Source organism: Coenobita brevimanus, chromosome 95 (genome assembly GCF_032717465.1).
Source record: "Coenobita brevimanus isolate Jiangsu-jjx chromosome 95, ASM3271746v2, whole genome shotgun sequence".
Taxonomy (NCBI): Eukaryota; Metazoa; Arthropoda; class Malacostraca; order Decapoda; family Coenobitidae; genus Coenobita; species Coenobita brevimanus.
Window position 1 is genome coordinate 28,160,907 of NC_137048.1, and position 12,800 is coordinate 28,173,706.

Sequence of the window (12,800 nt, forward strand, 5' to 3'; positions counted from 1 at the left end):
ACGACTGGGTCCAACAACCGACAGAGTAGCCTCTGACTGTGAAAGTAATGAGTAAAAACAGGAGTTCTTTTGAGGCAATAATCAATGGGGGTTCATCACCATCATCATCATCAGTTTTTGACGAATAACGTTAATGCAACACGTATGACCTTTCCGTACCGTTGCTGACCACACCCTCTGAAGTGGTTTGCTGGCCAATTGCACAGAACCACTACAAGTGTTCCACAAATGACCGTCAGTTATTAAGAGATTACTTTTACCTTCTCTCCCTCAGTTATGATACCATGCAAATAGAGTGTCACACCTTCGGAAAATTATATTAAAATGCCATGAAAATAATAAGTCACACCTTCGCGGACTTGGTTTTAATACCACGACAATAAGAGCACAATAAAAAAAAAAAAAAGGCCTCTCACAAGCTTACCAACTTCATGCATCCATTTTCAAGTCGCCCCCAAACGCCACTCTGTTTACCGGGCCATTTCCAATACTCGGCTCAAATTTCCCGGCGTTATTTCCTCATTAGCAGAGATTTAGGAAGGACAGTTCTCGATACGGCCGGACCAACGCTGTGCCATTAACACTTTGAGTCCCGTCACGTCTTTTAATTTTTTCTTAATTTTCTAAAGCGATTTCTTTTTCAGCTCTGAACACACTAACTCAAACTGTATCTCCCTCTCACGTCAAGGGCGTCCTACCAAACTGAATTATCTCTATCTCTCATTAGAAGGGCGCCCTCCCAAACTGAATTATGTCTTTCACTACAAGGGCGCCCTCTCAAACTGAATTATCTCTCTCACTATTATGTTCAACTGGGAGAAATATTGGGTTCCTTGTCTCGTGGATTCTTGATATTTAGGCTGACCGTGTGCACTTTTGGTCTGCGGCTGGGGTATGGTGTGTGTCCACGAATATCTCTTGTGTGAGTTTTTCATGTGCGTCTGTGTGTGTGCATCAGTATTCCTTGTGAGCGTCTGTACTGTGCGCTTGTGGTGTACATTTCTAGTCTAGGTCCCTGAATATCCCTGGTGTGCTATTGTACTATCCGTCTATCAGAAAGTCCCTAGTGTGCGTCCGTGGTGTGCGTGAGTCCTTGAGGCGGGTGGGGAGGGGAGGAGGATTGCAAGGGGGTTGGGTGTGGAGGAGGAGGGGGAGATGAAAGGGGGGTGAATTGTAAGGTCAGCACTAGGGGACGTCAAGAGGACTCGCCGTAACAACCTTGACGGCAATTAATGACGGGAATGTGGAGCCAGGGGAGGGTGCTAGCTTAAAAGATAATGTAGAATCACTTTTGCATTAGTCTGATACGCTGTCTGTAATTACACCTTGATACTTATCGTTTAGGAATGCACATACACACTCCAATATGCATTTACACAGACTAATACACGCAAAACACATATGCATCTACAAACACTATTACACACGCGAACACTCTAATATGCATTTACACACACTTCTGCACACAAACACACATCCATTTTCACACACTTATACACATACACGGTTCACTAAGCATTTAATCATTTACACACGTTACTGCATACGTCCACACTCCAATATGCATTTACACACATACATGCATATATACATACATGCTCGAGCGCATTTAGGGAAAAGGAGCATGCAAAATGTATCCTTTCCAGAGAGAACTGAACACAGAGAAGGGCATATTCACGGCCTGTTCATTTCGAGAAGCCTGGATATTTTGAATTTAAAAAACTAGAGGTCATAGGTAGGTAAAGACTCACTGAGGAAGAGTGTTCTAGATTATTTGGGAAAGGAAACTACCGTACTGTGTTCTGACTACTAAATCACAGTCGCAAAGCTCATAGGACCAAACTTCTGGGTTCCTCCCTTAATTAACGCTCGAAAATACCCAACACCGCCCTCTCTGCAGGACACTAGGCACTAAAGAGTTAATGGAGATGGCTTCTGACATCTTTAATACGAGAGGTCTGTCTTAAGCTGCAAAAAATCGTCTCGTAATGTGAAAAATAAACATAAAAGTCACCCTACTAGAGTAATAAAAAAAATCTGTCTCGAAATATTTCATCTATACTACCACCAGACGATTCTTCTTTATATATTAGAGAAAATACGAATAATAAAACAAGTGATAAATCCCCTTGCCAGGTACCCAAATACCCACCTTGAATAAAGTCCATGTTTACAAAAATTACAGTGGTCGGCGTGAGTGTTTATTATCGGGTTCTGGCGTCCTGTCCACGGTATAAATAACAGCACGAAAATTACCCTCGTGTTTCATTACGAGGCTGCCCAGGGTGTGATTACTGTGTGTGTGTGTGTGTGTGTGTGTGTGTGTGTGTGTGTGTGTGTGTGTGTGTGTGTGTGTGTGTGTGTGTGTGTGTGTGTGTGTGTGTGTGTGTGTGTGTGTGTGTGTGTCAGAGAGAGAGAGAGAGTCGGCGAGTATATCATTACTGATGACTGAAGCCCGTTCCTTCCCTGCTTCATTTTTTCTTCCTTTCCTTCATACTTTTTGTCCAGTCCTTCTTTGTCCTCTCTACGACTGAATTTCCCTTTCCTTTCTTTTCTTTTTCCTTCTTTTTCTTTCGTCCTCCCGTCTCTCCTTATTCTCTTCATTATTTTCTTTCCCTTCGGTCTTCTTCTGTCTTTACCTCCTCGCTCCCCTCATTTTCTCCTCCCTCTCCACTCCTTCCTCCCCTCCAAATCCTCTTCCTCTCTTCCTTCCTGCCTCGCCGTTCTTTTCTCTTTGTTCTTCCCTGCGGTGCCTGGTCTTGTCCTACCCTTCCCTCTCTATCCTTCTCTTCTCCTTGCTTCCCTTCCCTTCCTCCTCCCTTCCATTCTCATCCTTTTCCTTCCCTCCTTCCAATTCCTTTCCTAACTCTCTCCTTTTCCTTCCCTGTCCTCTCCAGCTCTCTTCATTTCACCCCCCCCCTCTCTCTCTCTCTCTTTCAGTCCTTCTACGCCTTCCCCATCTCCCGTTCTTTGTTTCTTCCTCCTTCTTTTCTTCCTCCCTTCTCTTCTCTTCCTTCTCCGTTCCTCCCCTACTTTCCCACCCCAACCATCTATTTCTCTGGCCTTCCTTCACTTCCCCTCCTGTTTCTTGGCTCTCGCCCTCGTTGTCCTTCCCTTTCCTCCCCTCCACTCCGCTACACCCTACCCCGTCCCTCTCGGCCCTTTCCTCCTCTATCCTTCTCCATTCTTCGCTTCTCTTCTCTCTTTCCACGTCCCTCCATCTCTTCCCTGTCTTTGTCACGTCCAGGGAAGAAAAGAATAGGAAATGAAAAAAACAGAAGAAAAAAGAAAAATGAGCAACGATGGTGGGAAAGATGGGAAAAAGATGAGGGAAGGACATTGCAAAGAGGAAATGAGGAGACACAGGAAAGGGAAGAGGGAAGAGAAGGAAGGAAGAGTTTAGGAAAGGAAAGAGAAGGACAAGAAAGGAAAGGGAAGAGAAGAAGAGGAAAGAGGAGAGAAGGAAAGGAGGGTAAAGCAGGGAAGGCATGAATGAAGAATACGAGAGGGGTACGAAGAGAGACGCGAAAAAACAAAAATAAAGAGAGGTTAGGATAGAAGGAGGAGAGGCAAACTGGAAGATATATTCCCTCCTCCTTCTTCTACTTTTTCCCTCCTTCTTCTTTTTGCCTCTCTTTATTTTTGTTTTCACTTTCCTCTTCTTCCCCCAATCGTATTCATCATTTTTCCCTTTCCTGCTTTGCCATCCTTTCCTTCTCTCCTCTTTCCTCTTCCCTTTCCTTTCTTGTCCTCCTTCCTTTTCTCTCCTCTTCCCTCAATCACTTCCCTCTTCCCTTCATTTCTCCTCTGCAGTGTCCTCCTCTCCTCTATTCCTTATCTTTCTCACCATCCTTACTCATCTTTGTTCTTCTCATCCCTTATCTTTTCCTGTTCCTTCTCTTCCCTGGTCATCCCCATTCTTTACTTCCCTTTTCCCTCTTCTTCTCTCTCCCTTCCCTCCTTCGCCCCTCTCCTTCTCGTCTCCTCTATTCTCCCCTCTATTCCTGCTCTGCCTTCACATTCCTCCTCCGCAATGTCCTTGCCTGCTCCATTCTCTCTCTCTCTCTCTCTCTCTCTCTCTCTCTCTCTCTCTCAATTACTGCAATCTTTATCGCCCTTTCTCTCATCCTTCTACTTCTTCTTTTTCTCCCCCTTCTCTCCCTCCATGTTCCTACCTCCATCCCTCTCCTCTCACTTCTTCCTTCTACTGTGTTTATCTCTCTTCCTTTCCTCTCTCCCTTCCCATCAACCTTGTCTCTGTCATTACCCGTTCCTCCTTTCCCATGTCATTCCTTTCACGGTCTGTCTTCCCTCCTTCCCTCTCCTTTCACGCCCCCTCCCGTCCCATCCGTCGTTCATTCCTCCTTCCTTCGTTTCAACCTTTTCCTCTCTTCCTCGTTAACTAAAGAGTCTAATTTATTTTCCTTATATGACACGGTACGCTAATATATTTGTCCATGATTATAATATAATGAAATGTGTTAATACTAGAAGCCATAAATGATGCATAAGTGAATATCAAGGTAAAATATGCAAGATTAAAATACAAGGATGCAATACCAAGCCTCCTTACTCCCTCCTCCCTTCCCATTCCGTCCCTCCATCTTCCTCTTCTCTCCCTCTCGCCATTCCACCTTCCTTTTCACCCTCTCCTTCCCTCCATCTTCCTTTTCTCTCCATCTTGCCTTCCCTCCATCTTCCTTTTCTCTCCATCTTGCTTTCCTTCCACCTTTCTTCTCTTCCTTTCCTTCCCTCCCACTGCCTTTCTCTCTTTCCCTCCCTCTCTCCCTTCCCTCCCTGTAGCCCCCTTCATCTAGTGATAATAACACACTCACTGGCACTCAGGGTGATAGAGAAGGCAATGGGGCACTGGCTATATTGGGCTGCGAGAGAGAGAGAGAGAGAGAGAGAGAGAGAGAGAGAGAGAGAGAGAGAGGAATGCAGAAAATTAAAGGCACATGCAAACCATCACCGTCTTATACTCACTACAGACACATGATTAATGAATATTGATCAATTATAAAGCACAGGATAAAACGCGCACACACACACACACACACACACACACACACACACACACACACACACACACACACACACACACACACACACACATACACACACACATCCATATCAAGACGACCTTCAAGAGAAATATGAAGAATGAATTCCGTTCTAAACACGAAAAATATGAATGAGGAACAGTGTGTGTGTGTGTGTGTGTGTGTGTGTGTGTGTGTGTGTGTGTGTGTGTGTGTGTGTGTGTGTGTGTGTGTGTGTGTGTGTGTGTGTGTGTGTGTTAATATGAACACTAATAGTAATAATAATAATAATAATAATAATCATTATCATCATCATCATCATCACTTCAGCATACAAACATCAACAAAAATACTCGTACTTCACCACATCACTCTTCTTCCATAAAACACACACAATTACTTTCTCAGGCGATGATTCTAACAATTTCACCAGTTAATATATCCTCTCTTGTATAATTACTCAAGTTAGGAAGCTTTTCGCTGGTCTAAAATTACCTAAGGGGCTGCGCTGCTATTCATGAGAAGAAGGGTGAATGCTGAGTGATGGGAAGGGAAGGGAAGGGAAGGGAAGGGAAGGGAAGGGAAGGGAAGGGAAGGGAAGGGGAGAGGAAGGAAAGGAAGAGGAAGGGAAGAGAAGGTAAGGGAAGGGATGGAAAGACAGGAGAGGGAGGGAAGGGAAGAGAAGGGAAGAGAAAAGCAGATGAGAGGAAGGGATGGAAAGGTATAAGAGGGAAGAGAGGGAGGGAAGGGGAGGGGAACTGAGGGAAGAGCAGGTGAGGGGAAGGAATGGGAACGCAGGAGGAAGGGGAAGGGAGGGGAAAGGAACGGGATGGAAAAGGAAGGAAGGGAAGGGAAAGAATATGAGGAAGGAGGAAAGGAAGGGGATCTGAAGGGAAGGAAGGGAAAGATGAGCAAGCTATGAAGGGAATGGAAAAGATGTAGGGTACGAATTGATGATGTGTGTGTGTGTGTGTGTGTGAGAGAGAGAGAGAGAGAGAGAGAGAGAGAGAGAGAGAGAGAGAGAGAGAGAGAGAGAGAGAGAATCACCAGTAGTATGAATAAAATAAACAGTTACCACCTTCGTGAAAAAAAGCAATATTACAAACAAATGGGAAGAAAAGAGAAATAGATAAAGGGAAGAGGAGGAAGGGAAGGGATAATGAAGCTAGGTTATGTATATGTAAGGTAAGAGGTTCGAGGAGGAGGAGGAGAAGGAGGAGGAGGATCAAAGAGAGAGGGAAGGAGAGGAGGGTGAAATAGGAGAGGCGGTCGGAGGAGGTAAATTAGAAGTTATATGAGAAAGGAAGGAAGAAGGAACTCGGGAGGAGGAACAAGGACATGAGGAATGAAGGAGGAGAAGGAAGAGGATAGGAAGAAGAAAGACGGGGGTGAAGTAAGGAAGAGAGGAAGAAAAGAGCGGGAAGAAGGAAGAGAAAGAGGAAGGAAAATCAGAGAACAGGAGGAGGGAAGAAGGAATGGAGGAGCGAGGGTAAAAAAAAAAAAAAGAAAGAAGTAAAGAGAAAAGGAAGGATAATGGAAGCATAAAAGGAAGATGAAAAAGAGAGAAAACCAGAAAAGAGGAAATAAGAGAAGACAGGAGGAATGAAAATGACGGAGGAGAAAGATAAGGAGAGAAGGAGGGACGGACAGAGGAGGAAAGGAGGAGGGAGGAGGGAGGGAGAAGGGGGAAAGGAGGAGGAAGGAGCAAGGGACAGAGGAGGAAGGGAGGGAGGAGGGTAGATAAGGAGCGCGAAGGAGGAAAGATAAGAGTATTGAAAGCATGCCGGAGAGAGAGAGAGAGAGAGAGAGAGAGAGAGAGAGAGAGAGAGAGAGAGAGAGAGAGAGAGAACAGAGTCTTCCGGGACTGATAAACAAGGATATTAGGGTCAGTATTTTACCCTAGAGAAAGAAAAATCATTCGTTCTAATCTGCTTTTCCTTCACTCTGTGTGTGTGTGTGTGTGTGTGTGTGTGTGTGTGTGTGTGTGTGTGTGTGTGTGTGTGTGTGTGTGTGTACATATAAATATTCCTTATAAATCATCATTCACTTTCCCCATTTTGTATTTACTGAGTCTCTCTCTCTCTCTCTCTCTCTCTCTCTCACCACCTGACTCACCTACGTAATGCTTCGTTTGCAATTTCGCTGTGACCCTGAACACGCAAGCTACAAGAATTAGTGTGTGTGTGTGTGTGTGTGTGTGTGTGTGTGTGTGTGTGTGTGTGTGTGTGTGTGTGTGTGAGAGAGAGAGAGACAGAGAGAGACAGACAGAGAGAGAAATATCCACCCATGACATACCACTTATTTTTTACTTTCAATCTCCACCTTTCTCTTTATCCTTCTCATTATTAGTGTTTCTCCTTAGGCTTAAAAAAAAAGATATATAAAAAAGACACCACATTACATACAGGCTTAGATCAATATATTCTCTAATTCCTAATCAACGTAAAAAAGGTGAAAGCTAATCCAATAATCCATCCACCGTGGCCTTGATTAAAACACCTCCAAGTCACTCTATCATTACCTTCGACATAACCCTCTCCACTAAGCCAAGCCACCTCCCTCATCTACCCTCTCACTCAAGACACTGTTTCTACTTTCTAAATGAATTTTCTTACTGCTGCTGATGATTTTCTAGGACTGATATGGATAATTATAATTTTTCCAACACAATTATAAACACCTGGTTTGATCTAATATTTCTGTTGTTTACTGGTGAGGTAATAAGGCTATGACAATGATAATGATAATTAGAGAGATGATAATGATGATGAGAAAGATGATGATGAAGATGACGAACGTGAAACTGACGATATATTTTCCTCTTTCCAGATTACACCTTCTTCGATAAAGCCTTCGGGAAAGACGCGCCCCAGAACCTACACCCCCGCCCTACATACCTTCCCCCTGTGAACACCCAGGGGGAACAGGACAACCATAGACCCTGCGCGGAGGTCTGGGCGTCGCAAAACTCGGTGACAGACCAGGAAAGGGGGTCGCAAAATCAAGATCGCAGAGGGACCCCAAACTTACCCACTCCGGCCCCACACCTGAGAGTATCGCTCGGATCTCGAAGGTTTAGCCAGAAAAATCCCCTAAAACCGTCCGGCCAGGGTAATCCGGGCCCCTCTGGTAAATCCCCCACGCCTAGGATTTCCACCAAGAGAGCCGCTCGAGTGCTCAATAAAATCCTCACAGTCCAGCTGAAGAATCTAAATCAAGAGGATCAAGGGTTAGAAGGGTTAGATCATCAGGGTGGTTCGGTTCCCGCCAATTCTAACTCCACGACACTAAAGAACAAGTATCAAAGTGCTTCAGGATTAGAAAATAAGAATCACAGTATTCCGGGACTAGAAAACAAGAATCAGAGTGTTCCGGGACTAGAAAACAAGAACCAGAGTGTTCCGGGACTAGAAAACAAGAACCAGAGTGTTCCGGGACTAGAAAACAAGAATCAGAGTGTTTCGGGATTGGAAAATAACAATCAAAGTACCGGTACTCCAGGATTAGAAAACAAGAATCAGAGCGTTCCAGGACAAGTAAACAAAGACCAAAGTGCTCCAGCGCCTAGCAGATTTCAAGGCCAACTAATCCTTCCATCCCAAGGTCCTGGAAACAACAATACTCCAGCATCAGATACCGACAAGCATCAGAGCGTCCCAGGAAATAAAACTGAACAGAGACAACCCATTTTTCCACCACAAGGTCCAGGAAATTACAGTTCATCGGAGCTAGACGGAAAGAATAAGAATTTTCACAGGTCTAGAAGCAAAGAGGAAGAACCACCCATCTTCCCAAAAGCACCACCTCTGAGTCACAGTTCTTCGGCGCCACAAGAAAGGGTATTTGGGGACGACGCCGAAGTACCGCTAGAGAGGGACTGGGCCTTCAAGCTCCTTCCAAACCACAACAGTTTCCAGCTAAGCGAGATCCTGTACGGGTGGTCCAATGTGCCGTCACGCCCACACGCCCACGGCCGCCCACAGGAGCAACAGCGGAGATCTCGTGGCCCCAGCGTGAGTGTGGGTTCTGAGATGGCGACCACCAGACATATGTCGCTACTGGAGAGGAAGAAGAAGCAATGGGAGGAGGAGAGAGGTGAGTGGGATGAATGGATGCGTGGACAGGAAGACAGATCGATACAGAGATAGACAGAAAGGTGGACAGACAGACACTGACATACATACATACACACAAAGAGTGAGAGAGAGAGAGAGAGTCCATATGATTTCTACAACTACAACTTTCAGCAGAGCATTACTTTTTTCATATGTAGGTTCGGATCAGTACCTCCTCTCCCAAAAAAAGGAAAAAAAAAAATCTCACACAAACTCTCCAGAACTTTCTCACACAAACTCTCCAGACCTTCCAAAAACCCTTTTTTGTTACTCATTTTTTCCGCAACCAAAAAGAAAAAAAAACATTCGTGAAAGCGATGCAAAGATGAGAAAAATTAGGAAAGTTTCTTGCGTGACTTCTGGAGAGAGAGAGAGAGAGAGAGAGAGAGAGAGAGAGAGAGAGATGCATGGCCTCGATCTCATTTGAACATGTAGGTGATCAGTGTGTGTGTGTGTGTGTGTGTGTGTGTGTGTGTGTGTGTGTGTGTGTGTGTGTGTGTGTGTGTGTGTGTGTGTGTGTGTGTGTGTACAAGTGTTCTGTTCTTTATGTTACCTGAACATGTGTTTATCTGGCATTACCGAACACCAGTTCACTTTCACTTCCACCTATCCACACTTCACAATCTTTCTTTCTTTCTTTCTTCTTTCTCTCTCTCACCCACATTCTCCTCTTTATTTCTCTCTATCTTCTCTTGCTCCCTCTTACCTACTTTCATCTTTCCTTTCTTTATATTTTCCTTTACCAATTTCTACCTCCCATCTGCCTAGAATAATTTTTAGCTGAGTGTATATACTTAAGTGTTACTGTAGTGTGTGTGTGTGTGTGTGTGTGTGTGTGTGTGTGTGTGTGTGTGTGTGTGTGTGCAAGAACGGGGATTCTGGGATATTCCATGTTTGACCCATCACGCTACCAATATCCTTCACTGTCCTTGCTTCCTTTACTTCCTTCCTTCATTCCTTCCCTTCATTCTTACTTCATTCATTTCTTCAGCTTTCCTTCATATTACTCGTTCCTCTCTCTCTCTCTTTTCCCCATTATCTTCCTTCTCCTCCTCCTTCCTTCATGATTCATTCCTTCCATCCTTCTTTCTACCCTATTAAAATGCAATATTACTTCTTTTCCTTCTTCTGTCCTTCCTTCCTTCCTTCATTATTTATTATTCCATTTTCTTCTCTCCTTCCCTCTATCCGTGCTGCCTTCTTTCCCTCACCATTTCCATCATTCCTTCCTCGCCTCTTCCTTCAGTCATTATCGTGTCCTTTATTTTCCTTCCTTCTTTCTTTCCCTCTTCCTCTTTTTTCATCCCTCTCTCCTTTCTCTCTTCTCCCTCTTTCATCCCTTTCTTCCTTCTTTCCTTGCTCCCTTATTTCTTCCCCTTTTCCCTCAACCCTTCCTTCTTCGTTATGCCATTTCCTTTCTTTTCTCCTCTCACCTCTTTCTTTCTTCCTTCATCCCCTTTCCTCCTCTTATTCCTTCTTTCCTTCCATACATCTCTTCCCTTTATCCCTTCTTTTTTCTTTCCTCCTTCCTCCCCTTCTACTTCCTTTATCATTTTCTTTTCCTTCTTCCCATCCTTATTTCTTGACCCCCTTTCTTTCCTTAATTCCTTCCTTCCCACCTTCCTCCTTCATTCCTTCCTCCTCCACTACACCTTTCTTTTCCTGACACGCTCGTCTCCTATGTCCAAGACAAAATAAACTACGTGTTGTGTGTGCGTTTGAACTCCCCCGCACATGCACAATCAGGCACGCACGCGGGCGCGCGAGCGCAAGCGCACACACACACACACACACACACACACACACACACACACACACACACACACACACACACACACACACACACACACACACACAAACACTTCCTCAAGCTCCCCACAGGTAATCAAAAAACACTCCAAACTTAAAAAAAAAAATACTTAACAGGATGCATAACTTTGCCAAAAAAAATTTAATCAGTCTACAGTACTATGCTTCAAAGGAAACTCTATAGGAAACTCTACGCTAATTTGTCTCAATATTTCACAGTCGATACTATTATAAATTATGGAAAGATGCTAGTTCTCTCTCTCTCTCTCTCTCTCTCTCTCTCTCTCTCTCTCTCTCTCTCTCGGGCGTTCTATACATTTATCTTCTTATTCCACATATCTTTATTAAGCCTCATCTCTCTCCTTTACGTTCATTATTCTCTCCGTCTCTCTCTCTCTCTCTCTCTCTCTCTCTCTCTCTCTCTCTCGGGCGTTCTATACATTTATCTTCTTATTCCACATATCTTTATTAAGCCTCATCTCTCTCCTTTACGTTCATTATTCTCTCCGTCTCTCTCTCTCTCTCTCTCTCTCTCTCTCTCTCTCGGTAGGGCGTTCTATACATTTATCTTCTTATTCCACATATCTTCATTATGCCTCCACGCTCTCGCCTATATCTTCATTACTCTCTCTCTCTCTCTCTCTTTCTTTCTTATAAGTCTGCAACTGCAAAAGGGTTATGTACTGTAGTAGAGTGCAGGGTAGTTATGGGGGAGAGAGAGAGAGAGAGAGAGAGAGAGAGAGAGAGAGAGAGAGAGAGAGGCGAGGGTGATATGATTTCGAAATGGATGTGGTGTAAATTGACCTCAAGGTGATGTGGCATGAAGTATTGTGGCATGGAAGTATGTGATGTGAGGTGGTATGATAAGAAACACTGTGGTATAAGAGTATGAAACTGGTATGTGGTGAGTGGTGTACGTGGTGTGTGGTGGTGTGATAAGCACTGTAGTATAAGAGTATAAGACTGGTGAGTGGTGTGAGGTGATGTGATAAGAAACACTGTGGTATAAGAGTATGAAACTGGTATGTGGTGAGTGGTGTAAGTGGTGTGTGGTGGTGTGATAAGCACTGTAGTATAAGAGTATAAGACTGGTGAGTGGTGTGAGGTGGTATGATAAGAAACATTGTGGTATAAGAGTAAGAAACTGGTATGTGGTGAGTGGTGTAAGTGGTGTGGTTAGAAGCACTGTGGTATAAGAGTATGAGACTGGTGTGTGGTGTGAGTGGTGTGAGGTGGTATAATAAGAAACACTTGAGGTATAAGTGTGTGCGGTGTGTGGTGTGAAATGATAGTGAAGATCTGTAAGGTAGTGTGCAGGCAAGGACAGTGGTGTAAAGATGGTATGATAGGGCAGGAGGTGTAGTGCAGTGGTGTGAGGTGGTGTAGCGGAGTTGACTGACCTGTATCGACGTCACAAAGACAAGGGGAGAGAGAGAGAGAGAGAGAGAGAGAGAGAGAGAGAGAGAGAGAGAATCATGTGGCCTTCCTAAGCAGAATAAAATCATCTGGAAGCAGCAATAGACTGAAAAAAAAAATAACATTATATTGGAGGTGCTGAATCTTCCTTTTACGACACGCAGGGAATACGTGGGCAGTTGTCTTTCTCCCTCTGTCGCCAAGAAAGGTGGGGAAAAAATAAAAAGGAAGAACACAATGAAGTAGTAAATATAAAGAGAAAAAATGAAAAGTGGAATAACGTAAAGAAAATAAAGAGAGGTGTAAGAGGGACAGGAATTATAGTGTAAAACGTGAGATAATAAAAGCAAATAAAGATAGGAGTGAGAGGGAGGAGCTGGGAGGAAGGAAGGGGAGGACAGAGACATGCAAATGAAGG

The 12,800-nt window shown here is 44.2% G+C and overlaps 1 protein-coding gene across 1 annotated transcript in view; it reads left to right on the forward strand.

The window, feature by feature from the left end:
• Positions 1 to 1,928: 1,928 nt before the first annotated feature.
• LOC145413266 (uncharacterized) overlaps positions 1,929 to 12,800 on the forward strand; it is a 47,397-nt gene continuing 36,525 nt past the window's right edge. The window contains exons 1-2 of the mRNA XM_080282995.1: positions 1,929 to 1,956; positions 7,872 to 9,137. Of these exons, the coding sequence (XP_080139121.1) occupies positions 1,929 to 1,956; positions 7,872 to 9,137 (1,294 nt within the window). The remainder of the gene's footprint in view (positions 1,957 to 7,871; positions 9,138 to 12,800) is intronic.